The 27,153-nt window shown below is 60.5% G+C and overlaps 1 protein-coding gene across 4 annotated transcripts; it reads right to left on the bottom strand.

Annotated features, from left to right (window-relative positions):
- Positions 1–990: 990 nt before the first annotated feature.
- Positions 991–27,153, bottom strand: SH2B3 (SH2B adaptor protein 3). Of its 4 annotated transcripts, none has more exons than XM_068412774.1 (8): positions 27,034–27,153; positions 19,501–20,289; positions 7,473–7,574; positions 7,122–7,213; positions 6,919–7,004; positions 6,503–6,717; positions 6,002–6,173; positions 991–5,720 (listed from the first exon to the last, which is right to left on the bottom strand). In XM_068412774.1, the coding sequence occupies exons 2-8, from the start codon at positions 20,260–20,262 to the stop codon at positions 5,437–5,439; spliced, it is 1,713 nt and encodes a 570-aa protein (XP_068268875.1). In that variant the 5' UTR covers positions 20,263–20,289; positions 27,034–27,153; the 3' UTR covers positions 991–5,436. The 4 variants fall into 4 exon arrangements, with proteins under 4 accessions (XP_068268875.1, XP_068268873.1, XP_068268872.1 ...); XM_068412772.1 differs by having other exon boundaries at positions 6,503–6,619; positions 7,122–7,236; positions 27,034–27,118; XM_068412771.1 differs by lacking the exon at positions 27,034–27,153 and adding an exon at positions 20,575–20,635.

Below are 27,153 nucleotides of genomic sequence, written 5' to 3'. Positions count from 1 at the left end.
GTATCTGACGTGCGGGGCCACCGCGAAAATAAGTCGAAGGTTTCAAGGTGAGAAGTTCTGTTCAGGTTTTGAACGGTTTCTTGTGTTCAGATTCCCTAATGCCTCAGCCTCACGCTGTTGTGGCTGGCGTCAGGAGGTGTCACAAGTGGGCCTTGAGGCGGAAGGTGATAAAACACTGCAAGTGAGTGGAGCTGCTGGAGGAGGAACGGAAGAGATGGGGTAAGCGTTCCTTAGCACCATGACTGGGAAAAGAGGGGGGAAAGGACAGGAGAGAGCGATTGACTGCCACCTCCTTCTGTAAGGCACAGGGCTGTGGTCTTCCTACCCGTTCTGCACGGTGCAGAATCACAGAATCAACCAGGTTGGAAGAGCCCTCTGGGATCATCGAGTCCAACCATTGCCCTGACACCACCATGGCAACTAGACCAGGGCACTAAGTGCCATGTCCAGACTTTTCTTAAACCCCTCCAGAGATGGTGACTCCACCACCTCCCTGGGCAGCCCCTTCCAATGGCTAATGACCCTTTCTGGCTGACCAGAAGGTGATGCTGGTTAAACTGGATTCTACTGTCGTGCTATAGAGGCAGGACAAGTCAGGGGCCGTGCATCCAACCCTTCATGGACAGCAGTTACCAACAGCCCCTTGGGGCTTGGTGAAAAACGTGCAGGGGGATACAAACACCACGGCAGCTTCTGTGAGTCCTTCCAGGTGAGAGGTGCAGTGAAACCATGAGCTCCTGTTGGGGTGGGCAGCAGGGGCATGAGGTGGACACGGACAGCGATGGGGACTGGGGGCAGGACTCCTGGAACTAGTCATCTGAGAAGGAACAGCTCGCTCCCACAGGCTGTGGGTTTTCTTTCCGTGTAAGGGAAGGTTTCTGAGCATCCAGGATCTCTGAAAATAGTATCCAGGCACCTAGAGAGAATCACACTAAAGACTAAAAGTGAGAAACAAGTTCTAAAAACAGTTTATTAAGAGCAGATTTTTTTTTTTTATATTATGGTAAAATTGCATTATTTAAGAATAAGTTACTTGTACAGTACATACAGAAACAACATATAGAAAAACCTACTATCCAAGAAGAACTCTTCTGTGCAGGTGAAAAGTAGAACTTTCAAATGGATAACGCTTTTCATCCAACAAAATGTTGGCTGGAATCATCATCCTGTTAAAGGCTGGAGTTAGAGAACGCGCAGTCGCCTCCCCCCGTCTGGGAGTTGCTGGTGAAGGTTGGGGTCTGTTCAGGTCGAACAAGCTTAAATTAACATTTGGGATGCTGTAGTCAGACGTGTTTGTCAAGATTTCAAGGCTTTATATGCTTGTTAGAGTAAAACTGCGTTGGTTGGGTGACAGCAGTGTTCTGGGGGCCGGAGACTGCCAGAAACAAGAAGCTTCGGCCTCACCGTGGACCTGGAGCTCTTCCTCGAAGCTTTGCCCCAAAATAGTTGCGATGCAAAAACCATCGGTGAGGCAACGGTGGTGTCAGTGTGTGGGACCTACTCCGGGTTGCTGGTGCTGGTCCTCAGGGTGGGGATGGAGCAAGGAGGGAGGGAGGGAGAGATTAAATAACGCTTCGTGACATGAACTTCTCCAGAACCTGTCACCCATCAGGACACGCAAAACCCCCCCGTGAGGGAGGGTCTGTCAGCAAACAGCAAGTGGTTTCCGAAGCGTAAGATGGAGATGAGGGGAGAAGTGCTGGCTGGACCCAAGCGTGAGGTTATGCACTAGAAGGCGGGTCCCTGCTGTCACAGAGAGCGAAGGCACTGCCCGTTTTGTATCTTTATTGCCAAGAACAACTGTCCTGAGTAGGTGGCTGAAATGGGGCTGCCCTCCCTAAGGGTCCCTCCTCAGGGAAGCTGTGTGAGTGGCCATGGGGCACCGAGAGCTGCTGCCGGCTGGGTCAGGGCTTTGCTACACTGGATCCAAACTCATGTTGCACATGTCCATCTCCAGACTAAGGCACAAGCTGAGACCTCGGCGGTCACACCTGATTATTCCAGCTCTAGGAAACACTTTTTCTCCTCCATGGGAGGCAGCTGGACCTGCCCATGGCTTCCCCTCCTCCCAAAACTCAACACTGGTACTTCATAAAGGCCGATAAAAGCCCACGTGGGCTGGGGAACTAAACCTGCTAAGACTGAGGCTCTTTTCCTAAGTTTAGAAGAATATAAAAAAAATTCCTTCAGGTTGCTTATGTTCCATATGCTCCATCCTATGTTCCGTGGAAGGGCTCAATGCTCTTTGCTCACTGGTGTAACCCAGAGGAGTACCTTACGGCTGGAGTAACGTGTAGGTAGGGCTGCGTGTCCAGTTCTGACCTGCGGCACAAGCCAGATGCTTTCTCAGAGAAACGGGATTTCAAATGCAGCCCTTCAGGAGCTGAGGAAATAGCCCCAAAATCCCCCCCAAACTGGGTCCTTGTGCGGCTGAGGTTGGGTGGGGAGGACCGAGACGGGGAGATGGTGGAGCGGGGTGGCTGGAGAGGGAGAGCAGCAGCTCTGGGCTTGGCTAGAGGCTCTTCAACCCAACAAGCCCCTGGGCAAGGAGAGGCGAGGTGGCAGAACAGCCCTTGGTGGTGAGGTCTGAGAAGGAAATAACTCTATTAAATAATCACAGCGACTTTCCCAGTGCTCAGTAGTGGGGCGAACAGGAACTCACATCCCCCGGAGTTTGTTTGCACAGGGGAAGTGGCTGAGGGGGCGATAACGATGTATATTTTGCTAATCAAGCTCAGCAATTTCCATTTAAACTACAGAGAAACCCCTTGCAATTAAACTGCAAGTTAAAAATACCACGTGTGTGTGCACGGCTAGTTGTTGGCGCTTGAACAATAAGCCCTGACACGCCAAAACAACCCGTCCCAGCAGCATCTGACTGAGCTGGCCAGGGCTGTGAATCCCTTTCTCGCAGATGCTCTGACCATAGGGTGATTGGCACGAGACCACCTTGTCTTTTGGGGAAAGACCCCTTGAAATGTGGCTGCTGGCAGCTCAGCAGGGCTAAAAACTTTGAGCCTTAGCAAGGTGCAGCATGTGCAAGTGTTTTCCAAGGTGAAACCACGCACTGAGCATGCAAAGAAGCCAACATCTCCCTCCTTCATCCCTACAAATGCAAGACTGGGGGAGTTTTTTTATTAGCAATGAAGGGACCTGACTTGCCTGGCACAGCCCCAGCTGTACGCTCCTGCCGTTCACAGAATCACAGAATCATCAGGTTGGAAGAGCCCTCTGGGATCATCGAGTCCAACCATTGCCCTGACACCACCATGGCAACTAGACCAGGGCACTAAGTGCCATGTCCAGGCTTTTCTTAAACCCCTCCAGAGATGGTGACTCCACCACCTCCCTGGGCAGCCCCTTCCAATGGCTAATGACCCTTGCTGAGAAGAAATGCTTCCTAATGTCCAACCTGACCCTCCCCTGGCCAAGCTTGAGGCTGTGTGCTCTTGTCCTGTCATCATTCAGTGCAGCCTTCGTGCTGGTCCGGGGAGGAAAATGGGATGCTCTGGCTGAGGTCAGGGCTGGCTTTGGCTCTCCAGCAGCCTCCCTGGGTTTGGCAGTGCTGGAGGTGCGACCGGCCAGTGCAATTTGCTCTTGCTGCTCCGATTTCAAGACCGAGCATGCGACAGTATGTGCTGGGAAATGCTGATCCCCGCTGAAATACAGGATGTGTCAATTTTCAAGTCATTTTAAACAAGAGGAATGGGGACAAAAAAGACCGTGCCTGCTCTGGAAGCACAGCCAGCCCGGGAGAGGGCTGGGGCAAGAGATGGGGAGGCACAAGATGCAAATCCTCAGTGGTTTCTCAAATTGATGGTATCCAGCTTCTCCCAGCCCTCAGCCTTTGACCACTCCTTACAAAACCAGATCTGCTCCCACGGCCACTCCCTGGCCTGCCTTTGGCCCCGGCTGTTTCAGTCCTGCCCACGCTGCATCTGCCCTTTCTGGCCCAGCCCAGCGCCGTGCTCATCCCCTTCCATCCCTGACCTTGAGCAGAGCTTGGTTCCTCAGGCTTGGGCTGCCAACCAGGCTCACCCTGCGCTGGCTTAACAGCAAAGCCCTGCCTCGAGGCTGGGTGTTTGCAAAACTCCCATGAGGCTTTTTGTTTACTTGCTTTCCAATTAATTCCTAAATGCTCCCACCTCAAGGGGAAAAAAAAAAAAAAATGGAAAAAAAAAAAAAAAAAGGCTTTCCTGTTCCAAGGCAAGTTTTGCATCCGAAATCCCGGGGAGCGCCACGCTGAGAAATCTGGAAGTTGGGTGCTGTGAACATCCCCTCCGGCGTGTCGCAACAGCTCCAGCCCCTTCCTTATTCTTAAAATAACGGCAGCTTCTAAGAAGTGGTTCCTCTCCGGGTGCAGCCGCACTGGCCGCCCCAGGCACGGGCAGGTACAGTGATACAGAGGCCATTGCGTTGCTTCAAATACCGCCAAACTCCTGGTTACACAGTGTTTTGGGGGGGTGGGAAGAGGCAAGCGAGAGTGGGGTGGGCAGGGAGGTAAAAAAAATGTTTGGGGGGGGAAAACTCACTTTAGATTTGTGCCTAAAAAGCCTCCATCACTGGGGTAAAACGCCTCCATCACTGGGATAAAAACACCTCCATCACTGGGATGAAATACCTCACTTACCGGGATAAAACGCCTCCATCACCGGGATAAAAACACCTCAATCACCAGGATAAAACTCCTCCATCCCAGGAGTTACCTGCTGTCAGTCTCAGCGTTAGTTCTCAGCTAGTGACGTTATTAACGATGGAGCAGGTAGTTAGTGTTCACTTCTTAATTAGCAAGGCTGATGGCGCAAGCATTCATGGCTGGTGCAGGGAAGGACTGCAGCTGCGCTGGGTTAAAAAGAAGAGCAAGAAAAGCCAGGTTTTTTTTCCTTATCTGAAAATAAAGCCCAAACTCCGACCACGATCGACATCGTGGAGCTCAGCTCCGGCCGGTCGGGGTTTGCCGGAGGGTTTGGCAGCGGCAGCACGTGCCGGGGCGGGAGGACGGGGCTCATCCCGGAGCAGCAACTGGTTGATGAATTTATAGTCCACTTTTTTCTTTTTTTTCTTTTTTTTTCCCCCCTTTTTTTTTTTCCCTTCTCCAATTATATGGGTGTAACGCAAGACCCCAGTTCCTTCTCTGGTTGTGTCAGGGATGCTCGGCACGCAGAGATGCAGGCAGGAGCGGGGGGTGTAAACAGTAACGAGAAAGCTTTGATAATAACAACAAAAAAAATAAAAAATATCAGGCCCTTTAACAGGCCGAAGAGAGGGAGCACACCCGTACTGGAGTGAACAATTACCCCCTTCCTTGCAAAAATAGAATAATCATCCCTAACCAGAAGGAAGAAACTAGGTACATTCTTTCTCTCGATGGGATACCCGGAAAGTCTCTGGGATTTCTCCACCCGAAAGTGCGTCCCGGTGCCGGCACGGCGCCCGTCACAGCGGCGTGTACTGGTTGTCGATGGCACGGACGTGGCCCCGGCCCGGTGCCTCCACCTCGTAGTCCGACTCGCGGTGCCAGTGGCCAGGGGTTGCGGGCACCCCGCCGGGGCGCAGGCTCTGGGCCAGCTCGGCTGGCGGTGGCACCAGGTGGAAGATCTGCTCTGGGGGGGTCTCGTCGGGGCCGTGGGGGCAGGAGGAGCCGACGGGGCCGAGGCTGGATTCAGGGCTCCAGCTGGGAGCGGGCAGGGGGAGAGGGACGGTGCTGGCGGAGCCGGGAGCTGCGGGCAGAGACGGCCGGTCGGCGGGATGCTCCTGCCCCGCGGGGTTGGGGTGCGGGTGCATCCCGCGGCCGGCGGTTTGGGGCAGCTTCTGCTTTCTCAAAAGAGGAAGCCGGGAGCTTGGGAGTCACCTTTTGTGCCCGGATGCTTCCACTTCCCTCCCCAGCCATGTGTGCCCCCGCTCTGCCCAGCCCCGGAGCACCCGCAGCCACCCTGGGGACTCTCCTGCTGGGACCCCCCATCCCTGCCCCCCCCATTCCCGTCCCTCCGTGCCCGCGTACCTTGCGGCTGGGGCAGGACGACGACGTAGCGGGACAGGCGGACGTCGCAGGCCGCCCCGCACTCCAGCGGGATGGGGTAGCGGTGGAAGTGGTGCAGCATCTCCACGATGGAGGAGAAGCGGAGGTGCTGGACGCGGCACTGGCCCCGCTCCGTCAGCGCCAGCCGCAGGTGCTGGGGAGGGGTGGGGAGCACGGACCCGTTACCCTTCCACCAGCTCCCTCGCTGGAGGAGATGATGGGGGACATGGGGATATTTGGGGTGGGGGGGGGACAAATGGCCCCAGCGTGATGTCCTGCATCCCCAGCCCGTGGTACCCTGCTCGGTGCAGGGGCCTTGGGCATGGGGCCACCAGCCCCCTGTGAGCATTGGGGCAGGGACCCAGCAAGGAGGGCATCTTCATGGGGTGGGATGGGATGGGGACCACAGCATGGTGGCATGGCTGCCCGAGGAAGGGTCTCCTGCGAGATCCCCCTCCGCCCCAGCCCCTCTCCCACCCGTACCTTTGCTCTGCCCTGGAAGTTGAAGGTGAGCACGTACTCGCCGCGGCGCGTCTCACTCTGCCGCACCAGGAAGACGCCGTGGCCCTCCAGCCCCCCGAGCTGCACCAGCTGAGCCGCCTTCACGCGGGAGATGGGCCCGTGGAACCAGGGGCAGGAGGAGAGGAACTGCTCCATCTTCGGCCCCGCCGCCTCCCCCGGGCCCCCCGCTGCCGCCCCTGCCAGGGCACAGGGATGAACGCCCCGGGGACGCGGGGACCCCTGCCCGTCACCCCTGTTCCCCTCCCCTCTGGCTCTGCCCCCCAATTTGGGGATGTCCCATCAGCCTGGCCAGCCATGGCAGGGACCCCCCCGCAGCGAGGGATGCCCCCGCACCCCTGCCCTGTCCCCAGGGTCCCCTGGGCGTCCCCGCTGCTCACCTTGGCTGACGGTGCTGGTGGTGGGGCTGGTGGCTGCGGGGTCGGGGTGCCGGCACGCCAGGAGCTCGGCGTCACCCACGTCAGACCTGTCGGGGACGGGAGAAGCCAGGCTGAGCACCGGTGGCGGGGGACGGGACCGGTGCTGGGGGACGCGGAGCAGCTGCCGCCATCCCCAGGCCTGGGGACACCCACCGGGCTCTTACCCCCTGCGCGCGCACTCCCGGATCTCGGCCATCCAGGAGCTGAGCTGCTGCTCGTCCCCCGCCTCGAACAGGACATCGGTGGCGTTGGTGACCTGGGGGACATCGGACAAGGGGGCTTCAGAGAGAGAGAGAGACGTGCATTCCCCCTCCCACCCACCCGCACTCGGGGTGACCCCAGCCAGGGCAGAGCATCCCCCCACCCCGCACGCCGCATCCCCCCGGGCACCCCCTCCCCGGCGGGGAAGAGGAACCGAAATTTGGCACGTGGGAGCTTTTGGCAGCCACATGCACCCCGGAGGGTGGGAAGGGGCTCGGGGTGGGCTGCGGGCCCCCCCCTCGGCCAGGCCCTACCTTGAGGACGAAGGTGTGGAGGTTGTCGGGCATCTCGAGGCGGGTGCACCTCCGCACCTCCTGCACGGCGGAGCAGGCGGCGTGCAGCTTCGGCTTGGAGCTCTGCAGAGGGGAGCGCGGCGGCTGAGCGGAGCCCCGACACCCCCGACACCCCCAAACGCTGCCCCACGTCCCGCTGCTCTGCCAGGACGGGGCCGAGCCTGCCAGGAGCCACCCGAGGCACGGCAGCTGGCAAGAAAATACCCACCTCTGCACGGAAATACCCCACTGGCAAGGAAATACCCGCTGTGGCAAGGAAATACCCTGCATGGCACTGCCTGGCTGCTGTCGGGGCACCCTGGGGGGGATGAGCAGTGCCAGGAGAGGGGACCCATCTTGGTGGCCCCCCAAGGACCTGGCAGCAGAGGGATGGGTGGAGGAGAGGAGGGAGAATGGGGTTTCCAGCGTGGAGAAGGGGGTTCCCAGCATGGCAGTGTGCGCACCGATGGGGAAATGGGGGTGCAGGCAGGGAGCACCCCGGTTACGGGGAGCCCACAGCTCCCCGTGGCCGGTTTGGCGCTGACACAGGCACGTGACAAAGCGCTGAGCAAACACTTCCAGAAAGGCCAAGGACACCCCTCCCAGCAGCTTTCGGTTCCTCCGCTGCCCAGCGCACCCGCAAGTAAGCCACCGACTGCCACAAGCCCGGGCTGTACCCAGGGGTGTCCCCAGGGGACCCCTGCACCGGTGCTGGGCGATGGAGCCAGCCCCTCCGCACTCATCCCCACGGCCGGAGCCAGCCCCAAAGCCCAGCCGGTGCTGGTACATGCCGGGCACGCTCGTCCCCCCGCGCTGGGCTCCTGTCAGCGTGGTGTGACAAAACTTTTCCTGGCCGTGATTCATGCACCGGCTTCAGCGTCCCCTGGGCTGAGTCGCGCCGGCTCCAGCCGTCACCTCCGACCCGCGGCCACCGTCCCCGCAAGGATGCTGGGCTGTGTTTGCCAACCAACACACATTAATTTTGCTCCGAGCTTGCGATGCTCGCAGCAAAGTCACCCCTGCCATGTCCCCAGCCAGCTGCATGACCCCAAGGAGGTCAATCACAGAATCACAGAATCAATGAGGTTGGAAGAGCCCTCTGGGATCATCGAGTCCAACCATTGCCCTGACACCACCATGGCAACTACACCAGGGCACTAAGTGCCATGGCCAGGCTTTTCTTAAACCCCTCCAGAGATGGTGACTCCACCACCTCCCTGGGCAGCCCCTTCCAATGGCTAATGACCCTTGCTGAGAAGAAATGCTTCCTGATGTCCAACCTGAACCTCCCCTGGCCAAGCTTGAGGCTGTGTCCTCTTGTGCTATCACTGGTTGCCTGGGAGAAGAGGCCGACTCCCACTGCGCTACAACCTCCCTCCAGGTAGTTGTAGCCTACCCTTCAGGTAGTCCCCACAGGGCAACTCAACACTCTCCACGGTCACCCAACCAAACCGTGCTTGGGTGCTTTTTTCCCTCCATCCCCCCCCTCCTTCCTCCCTCTCGCCTGAGCACTTGGTGTACTCTGGGGCCGGAAACGCAGCGTGAGAGGGATCAGCCCTTATCAGCGCCGGGCTGCGCCGAAAAGAAAGTTCTTAGAAGTCGCTCGGCATCGTGCACCGGGGCTGGTGCTGCAATCACTGGCGCCGGGGGTGCCACGACCCGCCGCGGCGCCGGTGCTTTATCCCAAAGGAGTGTTTTTCTTTTTGCCACCCTTGGAAGACGACCATGCCCTGTGCAAAGTCCTGCAGGAGCAAGCGAAGGGGTTGCCCGTCCTGGCTGTTTTCCTGCGCGTGGGTTGTGCCACTTGGCACATCCCCGAGCTTGCCAGCGCGACAGGTTTTATCGGCCTCCCGCTTTCTTAGGAAGAGGGAAATTCCAGGAAAAGGGAGTTCGGCGAAGCCCCCTGCGTCGAGAGCATGAAGGGAGAAGGAAATGATGCAGCAGAGAGATACGGCGCCCGAAAAACCAGTCGGGCTTCGGAGAAGTGCCTACCGCAGGCACGGTGCCCCCGCCCCCGAGCCGCCGCACCTCACCACAAGATGCCCTTCGGTGGCGGCCCGTACCGGGAAAGGGAGTTCTCGGTAACCAAAACTGCACACTCAACACGCCGCGTGTTCGCCCAGCGCCCACGGGCTCCTTCTCGGCAAGAGAGGTGCCACGGCAGCATGGTGGGGCTGGGAACCCCCTGCCGCCGGCTGGGCTCGGGATGCTCGGGGTGGGACGGGATGCTCAGGATGGGATGGGATGCTCAGGGTGCTCAAGGTGGGATGGGATGCTCAGGATGGGACGGGATGCTCAGGGTGCTCAGGATGGGATGCTCAGGATGGGACGGGATGCTCAGGGTGCTCAGGGTGGGATGGGATGCTCAGGATGGGGTGGGATGCTCAGGGTGCTCAGGATGGGATGCTCAGGATGGGACGGGATGCTCAGGGTGCTCAGGGTGGGATGGGATGCTCAGTATGGGATGGGATGCTCAGGATGCTCAGGATGGGGTGCTCAGGGGTGCTCAGGATAGGACACAATACTCCGGATGCTCAGCATGTTGCACCAGCTCAGCCCCCAGCCCAACTGGCATCAGCTCCCACCCCAGAGGCTTCACCCCCCCACTCCCCAAAGGATCCTGTGCACATGGGGAAACCCCAGCACAAGGCTGAGCACCCCTCAGAATCACCCGGGGACACGGCGCCCCATAAAGCCGCACTCCCAAGTGCCCAGAACACAGCTGCCACCGTGCCATCACCACAGCGTCCCTGCTCCTGACTCCTGGCACACAAAACCAGCTGTCCTGGGATGTAACATGGGTAAACTCCAGCTCACAGCAGCAGCAGGATCCAGCCCAGCTCCCCCAAACATCCTCTTCCCACAGGGGCTGCCAGTGGCTGAACACTGCTGGGGACATCAGGCCACCGATGGGGACGGTCCTGTTGGCTGGGGACAGAGGAGCCACACCAGATCTCAACTGAACCCCAGGATTCATATTTTTGTGCTTTGCAGGGGATTTTTCTAGAGTTGTTTAAAAATATGAACCTTCAGCCAGGCCAGAGCTGTCCCCAGCGCCAGGGAAAATGGCACAAACTGGAAGATGGAGGAAAATGCCCCCAGGATGCAGCTCCCTGCCCAGAGCATCCCACTGGAGCCCAAGGCTCAATGCAGAGGGGACACCCCCCCCTGCACCCCCGTCCTGTGTCCCCACATCCCCGATGCCTAGGGGGGTCCCGAGGCCGGGGGGCTGCCCGTGCCAATGAGACACCAGCTCCTGTCGCGGCGATCCTCCCTCCTCAGCCCTCACAGCTCACCTTTCCTCCTGCCTTTCACTCTCTCACGTGTGGGAAACCACCACCCAGGAGGGCTGGCTCAGCACGGCGGGTCCCTCTGCACCTCTCTAACAAGAATATTTCACATTTATATTCTATTTTTGGAAGCAAAACTCCTCCCAGCGTGGCTACACATGCCGAGCAAGCTCTGGCCGTGATGCTCTGAGTCGCTGCCGTAAGGAGCACGACTGGCACGGATGCCCCCGGGGCCACTGCAGATGCTGGGGGGGCTTTTTTGGCTGGGGGAAAGAGGCAGGCAGCCAGCTTGCTTCCCAGGGCATTTGGCCAGTGCCCAGTCCCTGCTGGCAAAGGCGGCGGTGGCATGGGGATGACAGTGGTGGCACAGTAATGATGGTGGTGGCATGGTCACGATGGCAGTGGCAGGGCAATGATGGTGGTGGCACAGCGATGACGGCAGTGGCATGGCGATGGTGGCAGTGGCACGGCGATGGTGGCAGTGGCACAGCGATGGTGGCAGGACCAACAGTCCGAGACTGTGCGGAGCAGAGAGCAAATCCTTCGAGAGCGGCGGGCGCTGGCGCCGGCCCCTCCACGCGCCGGGGCTTTCCCTGCGCCGGCTCTTTCGCTTCCACCCTGAGTCACACCGCGCGCTTGTGCAAGGTGCCCGACGGATACGGGCGAGATTTGTTGCTTCTTGTAAATCACAGAGCCCGCCGTGTGCCCCTTACGCAAGGGACAAACCCCAGCCCAAGCTGCAGCGCGCCCGGGCACGGCTCACCCCACCAGGCTGCCGACGGACGGACAGACAGACGGCCACTGCGATCGGCAGCGGGGCGAGCGCTGGGTTGTGCCAGCGTGAAACCACATCCCGCACCCACAGCCCCGGGGAGTTTTGTGAAGTTTCCCAGGAGCACGGGGACACGCAGCCCCGTCCCGAGGGATGCCGGGCGAACCGGAGGGGAAACACATCCCATTGCCCCGGCGCAGGGCAGCGGGGTGGCAACGGGGGTCCTGTGGGGCTGGCGAGGAGCACACGGGAGGGTGCAAGGTGTCTGCTGCCCCGGCGATCACCCCCGAGGGTTTGTGCCACGGGGAATGCCAGAGTTCGACCTCGGGGACTTCACATCACAGATAATCCCAGGGTTTGTCCTCGGGAGTTTACACCGTGGTTAAACCCAGTGCTCGGCCCCAAGGACTTTGCACCATAGATAATCCCAGCACATGTCCTTGCGGCTAATCCCGGAGTTCACCCTCAGGGATTTGCACCACGGGTAATCCCAGAGCTCCAGGGCGTTGGTGGCACAATTAATCCCAACACTCCTCCTCGGGTGCTTGTGCCACAGGTGATGCCAAGGGGACAGGTCCACCCTGGGCAGCCCCGTGCCAGCGCCGGTGGTGGGGACAGGGGCTGGGATCCCACCGATTCGGGCCCTTTCCCTGCACACCCCCGGCCTCTCACGTGCCTCCTGCATCCCACATCCCCTGCAGGGCCCCTGCAGCCCAGCTCACTGCCTCAAAGCTCACTGGAGAGGACCCCAGGGTGGCACAATCCGGCCTCTCCGCCTGCATGCAGAGGCTGTTCACTCTGAAACCTACTGACAGCAGCAGTGAGTGCCATCATGGGGTTCTCTGTTCTGGTTTGGGGCACTGGGTGTAGGAGGTTTCCTGCCTCTGTTAAGCAGAGAAACACAAGAGCCTCCCCCAGACCCCACCATCACCGCCCCCAAAACCCCTCTCTGCCCACCCCAAACCCCAGCAACGCTGGAGGGACAAAAGAGTTTCCAAGACACCCTGTCTCCAAGCACCCCCAAAGCCCGTGGCAGGGGACAGAGCTGTCCCCGAGGGGACCGGGCTCAGCGGTGACAAGAGGCACCGTTGTGCCGGCCTGAAGCGCTGGCTCGGGGGCGGCTGGGGCACAAAGCTCCTTCTGTTCCCATCCCGAGCGGCTGCCGAGCGACGAGGAGAGAAAACAACCCACCGAACCCCTATTTCTTATTAAATTAAACCCAAGGTGCCACAAAAACACAACCCCGAGAGCCGCTGGGGTACCCGTGGGGAAGGATTTGGGGGGTCTGGCTAGAAACCCCCCCTGCCCTCAGGGCTGGCTGCCCCTCCTTGTGCACCGACAAACCTCAGCCGCCGCCAGATCTGCACGAACGAGTCAACACCCCCCCCCAAAATCACCCCAAATCACCCCAAAAGCAGCGAGCCCCGCGGCTCACGCTCCCAGCGGGCTGTGGGAAGACGGGGGCTATAAACAGGATCTGCAAACAGGCAGCGGGCGCCAACCTCCCCCCCCTTATTTTTATTTTAAGCCAAGCTCGCTTCCAGCTTTAATAATTTCCTGGAATAAACAACGAGCGCGGGCGGAAAGTAAACAAGGTGTCTGCGTGAGCCAGCTGCAGCCAGGGACTGGGGCTCCCCAAAGCCTGGGGATGTGGGGTGCCCAGCACGGACCCCAGGGGGTCCCCAGCACGTCCCGGGATTGTGCATCACCCTGGGGCTTTGCATCACCCAGGACCACGCAAGACCTTCAGGAGCCCACGCCGGGGCATGCGATCCCCCCTGGGTGGGTGTTTCGGTCCCAAAGCAGGACCTGCCCCTCACCCAGCTGAAGGAAGCAGATTTGCCCAAAACTCTTTGGTTTTAATTAAATCTCAAGACAACGACAAACATCATGATGCCCATCACGGATACTGGTTGGAGCTGGGACCGGCTGCCCCGCGGGGAGGAGCGGGGTCAGGATGAATCCCCCGAGACCCCGCGCTGCCTGTGCAGCCTTTCATAAATATTTACTGTTGAAAGAAGCAGCGCTCAGCCTCGAAACAACCACATCCTGGGCCGGAAAAAAAAAAGAAAAGAAAAAGGAAAAAGCAAAAAAAAATGAAAGACAACCACCCAAAAACCACCGCCGGGCACCTCACACGGGCTGAGCGGGACCCAGCACCCCCCAGCCCCTCGCACCCCCAGCTGCGGGAGGCTCAGGGGGAAGTGGTGCCATCCTCGAGTGCTTTCCCAATCCCTTTTCCTGCGATTCTCTTAATATCTCCATTTATTTCTCACTCCTCGGCTCGCACACGGTGCTTTCCTACGCGAGCAGCTCCTCAGCATCCCTGCTTCGGGGCCATCTCCCTCGCATCGCTGCCATGAGCTGGGGGGTCACAGCAGTGGGGTAACCCCCCCTCACCCCAGCCACAGCCGGGTGGATTTTAAAGGATGGGGTTAAAAAAAACCCCCATCAAACCCCAACAACACCGGGGAAGCGGCAGGCTGGGGCTCCGTCCAGCACCCTTCCCCTCTCAACCCCATCAAGCCCCAGCGAAGCCCATCCCAGCAACACAGTTTCCAAAATAAGAAACTTTGCTCTTCAGCAATTAACAGCGGGGCTGCGGTTACGCTGCTAAAAGTGGTTGGTTTTTTTTTTTTTCCGTGCATGACCAAGGATGGAAAAAGTTGTGGTTAATAAATGACAAATAACCTTTTGTCTCATCGCCCTCCCCCCGTGTGCCCTCACCCTGCGATACCAAAAAAAAAAAAAGAGGGGGGGAAAAAAAAATAGAAAAAGTCACCACCGAAATCTCAAAAAGCCGAAAGGACGCCCAGCCCCGCGCGCCTTCGAAGAACAGAGCGGCACGGCGCCGAGAGGGCGGCGGTGAAAGTCTGCGGGCGGGTTTCGGTGCAGCTCTGGGCGCCTTCGGGTGGGGTTTCGCCTCTCCCAAGGGAATCGCAGCACACCCAAACCCCCCGCCAGCTCTTACCCCATGGGAGGTTTCCCAGCTCCTGCCCTGGGGATGCCAGGAGAGGAATGTGGTCCCTGGAGATGCTGGGAGAGGGATGCCAGGAGAGGGATATGGTCCCTGGAGATGCCAGGAGAGGAATGTGGTCCCTGGAGATGCTGGGAGCGGGATGCCAAGAGAGGGATATGGTCCCTGGAGATGCCAGGAGAGGAATGTGGTCCCTGGGGATGCTGGGAGAAGAATGCAGGAGAGGGATACGGTCCCTGCAGATGCCAGGAGAAGGATGCCATGAGAAAGATGCCATGAGAAGGATGCCATGAGAAGGATGCGGTCCCTGGGGATGGTGGGAGAGGGATGCAGGAGAGGGATGCGGTCCCTGGGGATGCCAGCAGAAGGATGCCATGAGAGGGATGTGGTCCCTGCAGATGCCATGAGAGGGATGCAGCTCCTGGAGATGCCATGAGAGGGATGTGGTCCCTGGGGTTGCCAGGAGAAGGATGCCAGGAGAGGGATGCAGCCCCTGGAGATGCCAGAAGAGGAACACGGTCCCTGGGGATGCTGGGAGAAGGGTCAGGTCCCTGGGGATGCAGGAAGAGGGATGCCAGGAGAAGGATGCCAGGAGAGGCATGCGGTCCCTGAGGATGCCATGAGAAGGATGTGGCCCCTGGGGTTGCCAGGAGAAGGATGCCAGGAGAGCGATGCGGTCCCTGAGGATGCAGGGATAGAGATGCAGCCCCAAAGGATGCCAGGAGAGGGATGCAGCTCTCCGGCCACATGCTGTCCAGCCACCAAGGGACGATGCAACAAGGTCACTCTTGGCTGGAGGATCAAGACAACAACCTCTGCCAGCCTGGGACTGTTTAACATTATTATTGCATGAAAGAGAGGAAACAAAAAAAACGTGGCGTGAGCCAGCTCACCCCTGGGCGAACCACGGAGGGGAGGGCAGGAGCACACGTGGTCCAGCCCGCTGCAGCTCGCAGGATGGAGGACACCAAACGGGATCCAGATTGACACAAATGTGCTTTTCCCTGGGCCAGGGCGATGATGGGATGTTGAGATACTTCCCATCACAGGCAAAACCCTTCTGTGGGCAACCGGTGCTCTGCTTACAGTGGCCAGCAGCAGCTCCCCCTCCGCCACCGCCTCTCCCTATATCCTCAGTTGGGTCACTTAAGGCCACGGTTGAGCCGCCCCAATTGCTCCTGGAGGTAACAAAGCAGCTCCAGAAGGAGCCGGGATGGGGACCACAACGCCGGGACGTCCCCCACCCCATGCCTGGCTGGGGATGGCAGAGCCCCAGGCGCTGAAAATCGGAGCGCAGCGGCGCGGGACCTGCTTGCTCAGGAGGTGGCAGTTCTCAGAAACCCGCTTCAGGTGAAAGGAAGGGGAAAAAGGAAAAAAACAAAGAAAAAAAAAAAAAGGAAGTCAAAGCAGTCTCACGCTGAGCAGAGATAAAAATACTGCTCCTCCCGCAGCCCCGGCTGCAGACGTACGAGCCGTGACACAGGCACCGCGGGTTCTCGCCGGGACGAGCCTTCCCAGCCCATCGGTTCAGGGGACGCGCTGGATTTCATTAAAAAGCCATAAAGCAAGCGGCGCAAATGCAAATCCCATTTCCCTTCTCCTTCCTGTAAAAACATCTGGTCGACAGAAACGGCTCGGGACGTTTCCGTCGCCAGTCACAGTTTTCACGGCGTTTAGGACTTGGGGCTGGGGCTCAGCTGATGGACAGGGCAGAATCAATGAGGTTGGAAGAGCCCTCTGGGCTCATCGAGTCCAACCATTGCCCTCACACCACCATGGCAACTAGACCAGGGCACTAAGTGCCATGGCCAGGCTTTTCTTAAACCCCTCCAGAGATGGGGACTCCACCACCTCCCTGGGCAGCCCCTTCCAATGGCTAATGACCCTTGCTGAGAAGAAATGGTGGCCTCATGCCACCCAGCACCATCCCCTCACCCTGGCACCGCTCAGCAGCACAGCATCCTTTCACCCCTCCTCTCCCCAGTACACCAGCACCCTCCGGCATGTCCCCAAGATGGGGGTCCAGGTGCCTCCTGCCCCTCCCAGGAGAGCTCCGGATCCAACCATCGCCAGATCCCTCCCAACATCGCTTTTCCAGCGCTCGAGGGAGAAAGGAGCGATGCCCAAACCAACCTACAGCGGCTGCAAGCATGGGAAACCCCATCTCATCCAGCTGGAGCTCCTGTGGGACCAGCACATCCCTGCGGGGTGGGATGCCCACGCTGGGCAGCTCCCACACGCACCCAAGCAGTAAATGGGGATTAGGGCTCTTCAAAGCTCCCCGCTCCCTTTGATGCCGGGCACGTTACGGGATTAGGCTGGGAGGCCCCGTTGGAGCACACCAGGGGGGGAAATAGTGGGGAAAAATGAGATAAAAGGTGCCAAAAGCTTTACAGCCGAGGGGCTGAGCTGGATCACCATTTACATCGGATTGTTTAAAGGGTAGGAAGGGAGAAGAGGAGGGGGCTTCTGGGGAGAGCTCGAGGGCGACCGAGCCTACTGGGCCAGAGACCAGCTGGGGGTGCAAGCCCCCAAGGGCTGGTTTTACAGTTGCTTATTTAAAACCATTAATCTTTCATGATCATCAACAGCATCTTCAAATGAGGAGCAGATCCATGACACGGGTGAAAGGCAGCGGCAAAGCCCTGTGAGCACCCCAGGGCTGGAGGATGGAGGGGAGGGGGCTCCCTGCAGCCTTCCTCGGGGAGTTATTGGTTATTATTTAGTTATTTTAAAGGAAAAAAATAAAACACCACCAAGCTGTTGTGTTCCCACCGCGCCGGGGTTTGTTCCCGTGCTGGGTTTGGGGAAGGGGACGTGCCAGCACGGCGCAGGGCTTTCCACCCCCCCCAGAATTCAACCGCGGTTACTGGGAAAGGGGCTGGATGGATTCTGCTGGGAAGGAGCCAGGATCTGGCCCCGGCCCAGTTCATTAGAAAGGAAGGACCCGCCCTGAGAATATTTGCACAGGAAGCAATTTACTGCGGAGAGTCGTGAAATCCAGCGAGAAACATCCCCCCTTCTGCAGACCTGGCTGAGAAACCCCCTGCTCGGGAACCCTGGGGGACCACAGGGTCCCCCCACCCTGCGGGGATGCACCGGGGAACCTCCGTGGGACGGAGATTTGTTGCAAGGAATAAAGCTGCAGAGCACGGGGCGAACTTGCTACACGGCTGGGTTTAAATGCCGCCCGCCCGTGGGTCAGAGGTGCTCAGGGGCTGCGGGGAGAGGAAGAATGTGCTGGGCTGGCTCCCCAAGGGGTGGGAGGGGAGAAAAATGAAGAAGAAAGGAAAAATAATGAAGAAGAAAGGAAAGGAAAAAATAATGAAGAAGAAAGGAAAAAATAATGAAGAAAAAAGAAAGAAATGAAGAAGAAAAAAGAAAGAAATGAAGAAGAAAAAAGAAAGAAATGAAGAAGAAAAAAGAAAGAAATGAAGAAGAAAAAAGAAAGAAATGAAGAAAAAAGAAATGAAGAAGAAAAAAGAAATGAAGAAAAAATGAAAAAAGGAAAAATATGAAGAAAAAGGGAAAAAATAAGAAAAAAGGAAAAAAATAAAGAAAAAAGGAAAAAATAAAGAAAAAAGGAAAAAATAAAGAAAAAAGGAAAAAATAAAGAAAAAGGGAAAGACTATGAAGAAAAAAAGGAAAAAATATGAAGAAAAAAGGAAAAAATATGAAGAAAAAAGGAAAAAATATGAAGAAAAAATGAAAAAATATGAAGAAAAAAGGAAAGACTATGAAGAAAAAAAGGAAAAAATATGAAGAAAAAAGGAAAAAATATGAAGAAAAAAAGGAAAAAATATGAAGAAAAAAAGGAAAAAATATGAAGAAAAAAGGAAAAAAAAGGGCAAAAGCAGTGTTTGCAAGCGCCAGGTCCTGGGGGCAGGCGGGACGCAGCTCATCCCGCGGGACAAGGGTGCTGCTCCGGGGTGCGAGTGCCCAATATCGAATCTTGGGGTGGTTTGCCAGAAACAGGAGGCATTTAGCCGGCTGCTCCCTGGCCCGGTGCCACGGTGAGCGGCAAACACAGCCCGAAGGCACGGACAAGGCAGAGCCCGAGACTTCCTCCTTCCAAAGCACAAGTTAGTCATCAAAGTCAGCACAAAAAAAAAGGAAAAAGACAGCAAACCCCCAGCTCTGCGCGCCTGTGTGAGCCCGGCCCCGCGGAGGAACTGGCTTTTTAAAGATTAAACCCCGCGGCTCCCCCCGCCCCGCTCCCCGCTCACTCCCATCCTGCAGCATCTCCGCTCCGGGTAGCCGGGATCTGAATTTCTAGCCACAAAAGTACTCATCAAAAATAAAATTAAACTCCCTTACGGGTCCCACTGGGAACAGAGGAAGGCCCGGAGCCTCATTTCTCTCTTCCCTTTCCATTCCCAGCTTGCCAAGGCGAGCAGATGCCCTGGCTGCTGAAGCCACAGCACGGCGGGGACAGGGGGAACTTGGGATTCACCAGACCCACTGACCCCCCTCGCCTGGCTGGGACAGGTCCATGGGGCTGGGGATGAGCAGGATGGAGGCCACCAGCCCCTAACCTCAGCTCTGCACCGAGGGCAAGGCAGACGCTCTGCTTCTAGCCAGAAAAGCCAGGTTTGGGGTCCCAGAAAAGCCAGGTTTGGGGTCCCAGCAAGGGGACATGCAATTGCACCTCAGCAGATCGCAATAATTAGCGCTCATATCGCCCTCAGCACATGGTTATGGCATCTTTCACCCCCAAAACATGAGCCCGCAGCGGTGGCTCTGCTCTCCTCCTCAGAGGTCTTAAATAAACATGCTGCAGCAGAGGGAAAGCAGTGGCAGAGCAAACCCGTCTGGGTCCAGACGTTGCTCACAGCGACAGATCCTTGGGGTGCACCACAGCCCTGCTCCTCCCCAGGGGACACGCCGGCACCCTGGCACCATCCCCAACCCACCGCCGAGGCACCCGCAGCATCGCCTGGCCGAAACAGGCAAGAGCCATCAGGTCCTTACCTTGGGTGGGTCGAAGAGCTCCAGCACGTGCTCCTCGCCGTCGGGCATCCCCACTCGCCGCAGCACCAGGCGGCACCGCTGCCACCGCGTCCCGCCGTCCAGGAAGGTCTCGTCCAGCAGCCCGTACTTGAGGAGCCCCTCCTTGCGCACCTCGGGGGGCTGCTCCCGCGACAGCCCCCACGGCAGCACCCGCTTGCCCAGTCCCGGCTTGAGAGCTGCCACCTCCGGCGTCGCCTCCCCATCCCCGTCCCCAGGGAGGGTATCCGAGGAACGGCGTCGGAAGAGGCTGCGCCAGCTCCTGCGCAGCTGGCTGAGCGAGAAGGGCCGCCGTGCCGGCCCCGCCAGCTCCTCCGAGCTCCAGGACTTGCGCAGCCCCGACGTGGTGGCCTCAGGGGCTCGGCTGGGCTGCTCGGGGCGGGCGCTTGGCTCCAGCTCGGCTTTGGTGGCCACCGTGCCCAACGTGGCATCCGTGTGCCGCCGGTGCGTCTCGCGGTAATCCCGCGCCGGGCTGGCGGGCAGGATGCAGAGCTGGTTCATGGCGAAGCCCTCCTTCACCTCGTGGCAGAAGTACTGCTGGAAGAGGTCGGTGAACCGCACCGAGAAGTTCTCGGCGGCCAGGAGGTCATGGTGCGGGTGCTCGGTGGCGAAGCGCAGGTAGTGCCGCGCCAGCTCCTTGGCGGTGCTGATGGCGTGCAGCTCGCAGAACTCATGCCAGCCCCGGGGATGCGCTGGCGTGCCGGCCGGCAGAGCGTGCCCGTTCATTGCCGAGGCTCCAGGGAGGCGGCCGCGCTGCAAGACAGAGCACACCGGGGCGTCAGGGCAGTCCTCCCACCCCGGGGTGGCCGCATGCTGCTCTGGATGTGTCCCCATGGGGCAAGTGGCCCAGGGCGCGCCGTGGTTAGTCTGGCCAGGGCGCTGCAGCCGTCCTGGGGACACCCGGCTCGCTGGTGAGTGGCACGGACACGCAAGCAACCGCTCCGGTTTGTGACCATGCACAACACCGAGCGCCCAGCCCCGCCGCAGCGCCTGGCATCCCCATCCCCACCTGGCAGGGCCGTGCCTCAGTTTCCCCACCTGCGCAGTGGGGCACAGGCAGTGGGGTGGCTGCACGGCTTCCCCCCAGCACAGCCGCCCACCGCCCCACGGGGCCGCCCGGCCGAGCCGCATCCGCTCTCCTCCTGCCAAGGCTTCGCAGCGCCGATGGGTTTCCCTCCAGGGACCTATTTCAACAGAGCTGATAAAACCGAAGTGGGGGCGGGAGAGGAGGAAACAACACGAAAAGCTGCAGAAACGTGGGGCTGGAGCTGCCTCTCCTGCCTGGGGACATGGCCAGGGATGAGCACATCCCCGGGGGATGCTCCGAGGGGCCGTCGCGCTCCGGCAAACCACGCCGTATCTCTGCCCCGAGCAGATTTTGCTGCGAGGCCAATCTGAGGGCACCCACGGCCGGCACGCAGCCGCCCCGGCTGGGCCTGGCAGCGGCGATCCCCACGGCCAGCCCAGCTACCCCACGCTGCTTACCCCACACCTCGTGCTCGCCCGCGGCACTTATCGGGGCCGCGCACTCCGCTGGGGCAGGAAACATCGGCCAACCCGCCCGGATCCTGCCATGCCGGCACGGGCACCGCCGCCTCCCTGAAACTCCGGCCGGCGCCCCGGCTGCTGGGAGGGGAGGAAAAGTGATTGCATTTGTTGCGGGGGGAGGAAAAATATTAAAAAAAAAGAAAAAAAAAAACCCCTCGAGGGGCCGGGAGGAAGCGAGCGGGGCGATACGGAGCGTGGAGAGGTGATAACGCCGGGAAGCGGAGCTCTATCTCTGCCCACCCGCCACCCTTCCTAGCACGTCCCGTGAAGTTTCGAGGCGAGGGGAGATGTTATCTGCCCCCCGCCAGCCTCGCCGGGGGCCCGGCTTCTCAGAAGAGGCTCGGGGCCGGCCGGCGTGGCGGCGGTGCCGGGCATGCGCCCGCCGGCGCCCTTGGCTGAACCCCGCGGCGGGGCCCCCCGTCTATCAGCGCCGCCAGCCCGCCCGTGACTCAGCATCCTCCGCCTGCGCTCCCGCTTCCTCCCGGCACCCGGGAATTGTCGCCGCGGCCACCGGCACCGCCGGCACGCTCGGCAGGATGGGACGCTCCCCCAAAACGCAGAGGGGAGCGAGGCACCCCCGTGGACGGCTGCTCAGGCGGGTGGGATGTTCCCAGGACGGGGAATTTGCTTGCCAAGTTTTCCAGCTCCCTCCGCGCCGGCTTCGGGAGAGGTTTGCGGCGTGGGAAAAGCCGGGCTTCGCCTGTGCCATGCGGCGTGGAGCAGCCGACGGCCACCTCGGGCAGCAACCGGCGCGACGATGGGAAATGCACCCCCGCGATGCCGTCCTCCCTGCTCCTGGACACGGCTGGATCCACGCCTGAGCTACCACAGCAGCACCCACTCCTCCGCCCGGCCCCGGGTCTCGGCAGGGACACGCGTGCCCAGCGCCGGGTGGGCTCCTCCCCGCTCCAGCCCATCGCACTCCACGGTGCCGGAATTCAGCAGCTTCAGGGCAGAGTTTATATCCACATCCCTTATACCCCACAGGTTCCTACAAGGGGGTCCCAGCCATCCTACGGGTCACCGCAGAGCCACAGGACTTGTCACGACGACTAATTGCTTTAATTCACGCTGCCTGGAGGATCCAGCCCACCCTGGGACACAGCACGGGCTGGCTGGGATGGGGGGCTAACATCCCCCCGGCCTGCTGGAAGGGCTGTACGCCACCCCGCCCGCCTGCCTCAGGGCTGTTTTGGGGTGCCGGGGTTGTTTTGGGGTGCTGGGCCAGCAGCTTGAGGAACAGCGGGATGGGACGGGCTGGCTTTGATGCGGGCTGGGGCGGCGAGCCCTGGCTTGTGCAGGATCTGGCCCCGCCGCCGAGCCGCCCCCAGCAGGTTTCTTGCCCAACGTGGCAAGTGCCGCTGTGGCAGCGGGTGCCAGCACTGGCCGGGACGGCAACCTGAGGCCGCAGCTTGGATCTGGCAACGGCTTATTTGTGCCTTCGCAGTGGCAAAGATCCCAGTAAACGCATTTGTTGTTTAATTGCACCCAGAGGAGCCGGCAGCACCGGGGGCAACGTCCTGGAGGACGAGCGGCTCGGAGCCAGCTGGCCACCCTTGCCACGGAGGGGTGCGGGATGCGGCCCGCCGCCTTCCCACCACAAAACAGCCACGTGGCGGGGGGCTGCGGCCGCGCAGGGAGGGCACCCACCAGCACCCAGCGCTGCAAATCTGGCCTCGAAGGGAAACGTTACGGAGCAGAGACCGTGTGGCCGTGCCCGGGGCTGAGCGAGCCCGTGCAGGGGCAGCCCCGGAGCATGTGCCGCGATCCGAAAATGAAACCGGCCCCGACTCCTCGCCGCGACTCTCCACGCCAGCAGCCTGAATAGGAAATCTGATTTATGTCCCAGCTCTCCTAGAAAAAACCGTTCCCCAACCGGAGGAAAAGCGGCTGGTGGCATTTTTGGGTCCCTTTTATAAGTGCAAACTGTTCAAAATTCACCCCCCCGCCAGGACTATTTTCAGGAGGGAGACGCCCTCGCCGGCCCCGCAGCTCCCGGCTTCCCGAGTGGCAGAAATACAAAGTTCCCACAATCCCAAGAGCGGGACATTGTTCCTTCCCAGGATGTCCCCCATGAAAAGAGCTATTCTGAGCCGCAGCAGCCTTCCTTGGCACGGCCCCGCGAGGCGGCTGGACAAGGCCCCGTTACAATGAACGGCACTTTTCAATGGGAGAGCATCCGGTGGGGGGGGTTCAGGGGGACGGGGGTCCCCGGGGGGGGTCTGGAGGGATGCGGGTCCCCAGGGGGGCCAGCCCACAGGGGGTGGGCTCACAAGGGTTGGGTGGTGGGGAGCATCCCGCTGGGATGGTGCCGGTGCAGCCCCGCAGCCCCTCTCTGCATCCCGATCCCCCGGGGACCAGATGGATGTGACCCCGGGATGAGAGCGCAGAGGGGGACAAGCGGGGCGGTGGGGCCATGTGGGGACGGGCACGGAGATAGAATCATGGTTTGGGTTGGGAGGGACCTTAAAGCCCATCCAGTTCCAACCCCCTGCCATGGGCAGGGACACCTTCCACCAGACCAGGTTGCTCCAAGCCCCATCCAACCTGGCCTTGAACACTGCCAGGGAGGGGGCAGCCACAGCTTCTCTGGGCAACCTGGGCCAGGGTCTCACCCCCCTCACAGATGCAGATGCTCAGCGAGGCAGGAGGTGCAGGGGAAGAGGTGGGAAAGGGTCTGGCTGCAGCTCCCAATGCGGGATAAGGGGGAAGGAACAGAGGAGATCACCCTGATTTCACCCTCCTCCAGGCTGGGTCACAACACACGTTCATGGCACGTCCCCTGCCCTGGGCACGCTCGCTGCAGGGCGAGCACAGCCACCCAAAGCAGCCCCAGCTCCACTCACAGAAAGCCCCATGGAGTTTTACCGCTACCCTTCGGCCGTGCCTGCCCTCCCCTCCAGCAGCCTGCTCCCACTGCTGGGGTAAATATTGCTGATTTACCCCCGAGCAGAAGAGAAAGCCCCAGCCCACGCACCCAGGGCAGCACGGGGACTCCACGGGAGGCAAGGAGGGCTATAGGGCCCCCCCAAAACAGCACCCACATATTTAGAGCATCACTACAGAACAGCTGAGACCATTTGTGCACCAGGCCAGCACAACCCACAGCAGGAACTGCCCAGCACCATCCTGCTCCCCTCTCTGGGAGCAGCCCCGTGGCGGTGTGGACTCTCGGGGTCTCATAGAGGGTGACGGCACAGCACCATCGCTCCCTGCGACCTGCCAGCTGTTTCCATGAAAGCTGGAGGACCCCAGGGGGATCTCAGGACCTTCCCTCCCTCCCCTTCAGCTGAACTGAACCAACAAACTCAAAAGCAACAGAGGAGCAGGTCGGAGAGATCCCACCACATGCCGACAGAGGCTGTTTTCTTAGGAAAATGCATTACAAGGCGGGAGGTTTGGGGGGCTGATTTTGCTCTCCTCTCCCCACCTTCTCGCAGGTCACACACCCCCCTGATGTGCCCACCCGGCCCTACACAGCTTGCTGTATGAAAGGCCAGCCCTGGCCTTAAGCTACGGCTCCGCGTGGGCTGAGCAGCGCTGCAGAGCTCCGGGGATGCAGCTGATGTCACAGCACTTTAAATCCAGGGGAAATCCACCCGTTTGGCTTCCCCTGATCACTCCACCAGGACAGTCAGGACGGAGACAGCCCATCCCAAACCCATCTTGGGTCAAATAAAAGCTCCAGGCTCGCTTGGCTTGCCAGAGCTCACCGGGACGAGCTGCTGCCACCAGCCCAGCTCCCCACAGGCTTCCTGTTCACCTGAGCGCCCATCACCATGGCATTTGGCACCTATCACACTCTCCTACACCCACGGCCTGTGGGGAAAAGCCCGGCAGCGGGGTGGCCTCTTTCGACGGGGTTTGTTTTGTTGCATGAAATGAATCGCTGTGGTGTAGGCGTGGGAGAAGCTGGGCGCAGGCAGCTCTCCTGGGGGAGCAGCTGGCTGGGTGTCCCCAGCTTCACCCACGGGGACAGCGGGGAGCAGCCAGCAGCTCAGCCCCGCACCGACCTGGTTCTCCCTCCCCACCGCAGCGGTCCCCTGTCCCAGGGTTGGATTTGGCCCTTCCTCCTCGCCGGCGGCACCACAAACCCCGCCAGCGCCGAGCTCTTGCACTTTCGCTTCATCTCACCCGCTCGGATTTGTCCCCACGTCTTCGTGGTGCCAGCGTCAGCGTGGGGAGGGCTCGCTCTGCGTGAGGGGGGGGTAAGACCCCTCAAAGGCCACCAGCGCTCGCACCCAAACCTCTCCGGTGCGTACACGGCGCTGGCAGAGCCGCTGCCCCGCGGGCTCTGGTGAAACCAAAAGGGATCTTTGAGGCAATAAACACATAAAGGCAAAGAAGAAAATAAAAGTAGTATCGGAGGTGGGAGGAATGCACAGGGACAAGGCTCTCCTGCACCAAAAGCCAGTTAAAAAGAAATCCGAGGCGTTGATCTAGTCCCAAACAAGTCAAAGCGAAACCTGCCAGTAATTTCACGGGCCTTTAAACTCCAATCCCGTAACCTACCAGCGAAGCCCGATGGCAGACGGGGACACGCGAGCGCAGGCAGCGCCAGGTCCCCGCGCCAGCCACCTCTTCCCCCGGCTGCTTCCCCTACCTAAGCGCAGCAACCCGAAAAGTCCCCGGGACACCAGCCCACTGCTCCAGCACATCTTGAATCCATTTGCAACAACGATATCGAAATCGCAACTTGACAACTCGTCCCGGTTTCCTTGACAGTAAATCCCAGCCCAGGGAAGCGATGACTGTGTTATTGCCGCTGCTGGAGCCAGCGGGTCCGGGCTCTCTGCGGGTGACCCCGCTGGGGTTTGGCACGAGCAGGACTGGGCACGCTGGCAGGGCACGGGGAGGTCACTGGGGTGCTGCCCGCCGGCGCATCGGCCTCGTGCCCCGAGCACCCGCGCCTGCCAAGCCAGGCAGTGCCTGGAGCCAACGGAGTCTGCAGGGAGCAGAAAGCCAGAGGAGCCGCTTGGCAGGCTCCAGCTGGCACCTCCCCTGGGGCTCGCAGAGGGCACGGGGGCAGAGGAGAAGGGGGCCGTGGGGCGGGCAGGCAGGGCACAGCCCCCATGGGCAGCACAGCACCCCACAACGGTGGCTGGGGCAGGTGGGCATCACCCCACAGGGTCCTGTGCCCTCCAAGAGGGGCCACTCCCGTGGTGGGGGCTGCAGGGGTCTGGGGGCAGGCGGAGGAGAGGGGCAGGGCTAGCTCCATCCCTGGATCAGGGGTCCCCAGGATAGAGGTGCTGGGAAATGGGGGACCCTGAGGGGGACAGGGATGCCAGAAGAGGGGGTGCTCCAGGGTAAAGGGGTGCTAGAAAGATGGGGGTCCTCAGGATTGGGGGGACCCACAGGGGAACAGGGCACCGGGAGTGCCCACGGGGGATAGGGGTGCTGGGAGGACGGGGGTCCCCGAGGGTGACCGCAGCCCCTGGCAAGAGGGAGCCAGGGGAAGGGGCCCGGGATAAGGGTGTCCCCCCGCAGAACAGGGGTGCGGGGGGGTGCGCAGAAGTCCGCGGGCTCAGGGCTGGCAGAGGAGGGGGGTCCTGCTCCCGGAGCGGGGGGCGCTGGGGCTCCGCGGGGCGAGGGGCTCCGCGCCCGGGGCTCCCGGGAACGCTCCGGGGGCTGCAGCAGGAGGAGCGGCCGCTGCGCTGCCTCCCGCCGCCGCCGCCACTTTCGCTTTGCAGCGGCCGCTTCCCGGGGACGCCCGGCCCGGCACAGTCCGGCACGGCACGGCACGGCCCGTCCCGGTCTGGCAAAGCGCCCGGGGCCGCCCTGCTCGGCTCAGCCCGGCCCGGCTCAGTCCGGCCCGGCACAGCCCGTCCCAGCTCAGTCCAGCCCGGATCCGCACAGCCCGTCCCGGTTCGGCACAGCCCGGCTCAGCCCGTCCCGGTCCGGCACAGCCCGGCTCAGCCCGTCCCGGTCCCGCTGCGCGCCCGCGGTTACCTGCAGGAGAAGGCGTCCGGCTGCCGCTCGCCCATGGTGGAGCGCGGCGGAGCGCCCGGGGACGGGACGGGACGGGGCGCACGGCTCGGTACGGCTCAGCACGGCTCGGAACGGCTCGGC

Source organism: Nyctibius grandis, chromosome 14 (genome assembly GCF_013368605.1).
Source record: "Nyctibius grandis isolate bNycGra1 chromosome 14, bNycGra1.pri, whole genome shotgun sequence".
Taxonomy (NCBI): domain Eukaryota; kingdom Metazoa; phylum Chordata; class Aves; order Nyctibiiformes; family Nyctibiidae; genus Nyctibius; species Nyctibius grandis.
This window is presented reverse-complemented; position numbering and strand designations above follow the sequence as displayed.

What these genes read in the sequence shown, in the direction of transcription:
- SH2B3 (XM_068412774.1), bottom strand. Translation starts at nt 20,262, where the DNA reads ATGAACGGGCACGCTCTGCCGGCCGGCACGCCAGCGCATCCCCGGGGC. An exon ending in AGCTCTTCGACCCACCCAAG is followed by an intron (nt 7,575 to 19,500) that starts GTAAGGACCTGA and finishes TCCCCTCTGCAG; the next exon opens with AGCTCCAAGCCGAAGCTGCA. An exon ending in CGTCCTGCCCCAGCCGCAAG is followed by an intron (nt 5,721 to 6,001) that starts GTACGCGGGCAC and finishes CTCTGCCCGCAG; the next exon opens with CTCCCGGCTCCGCCAGCACC.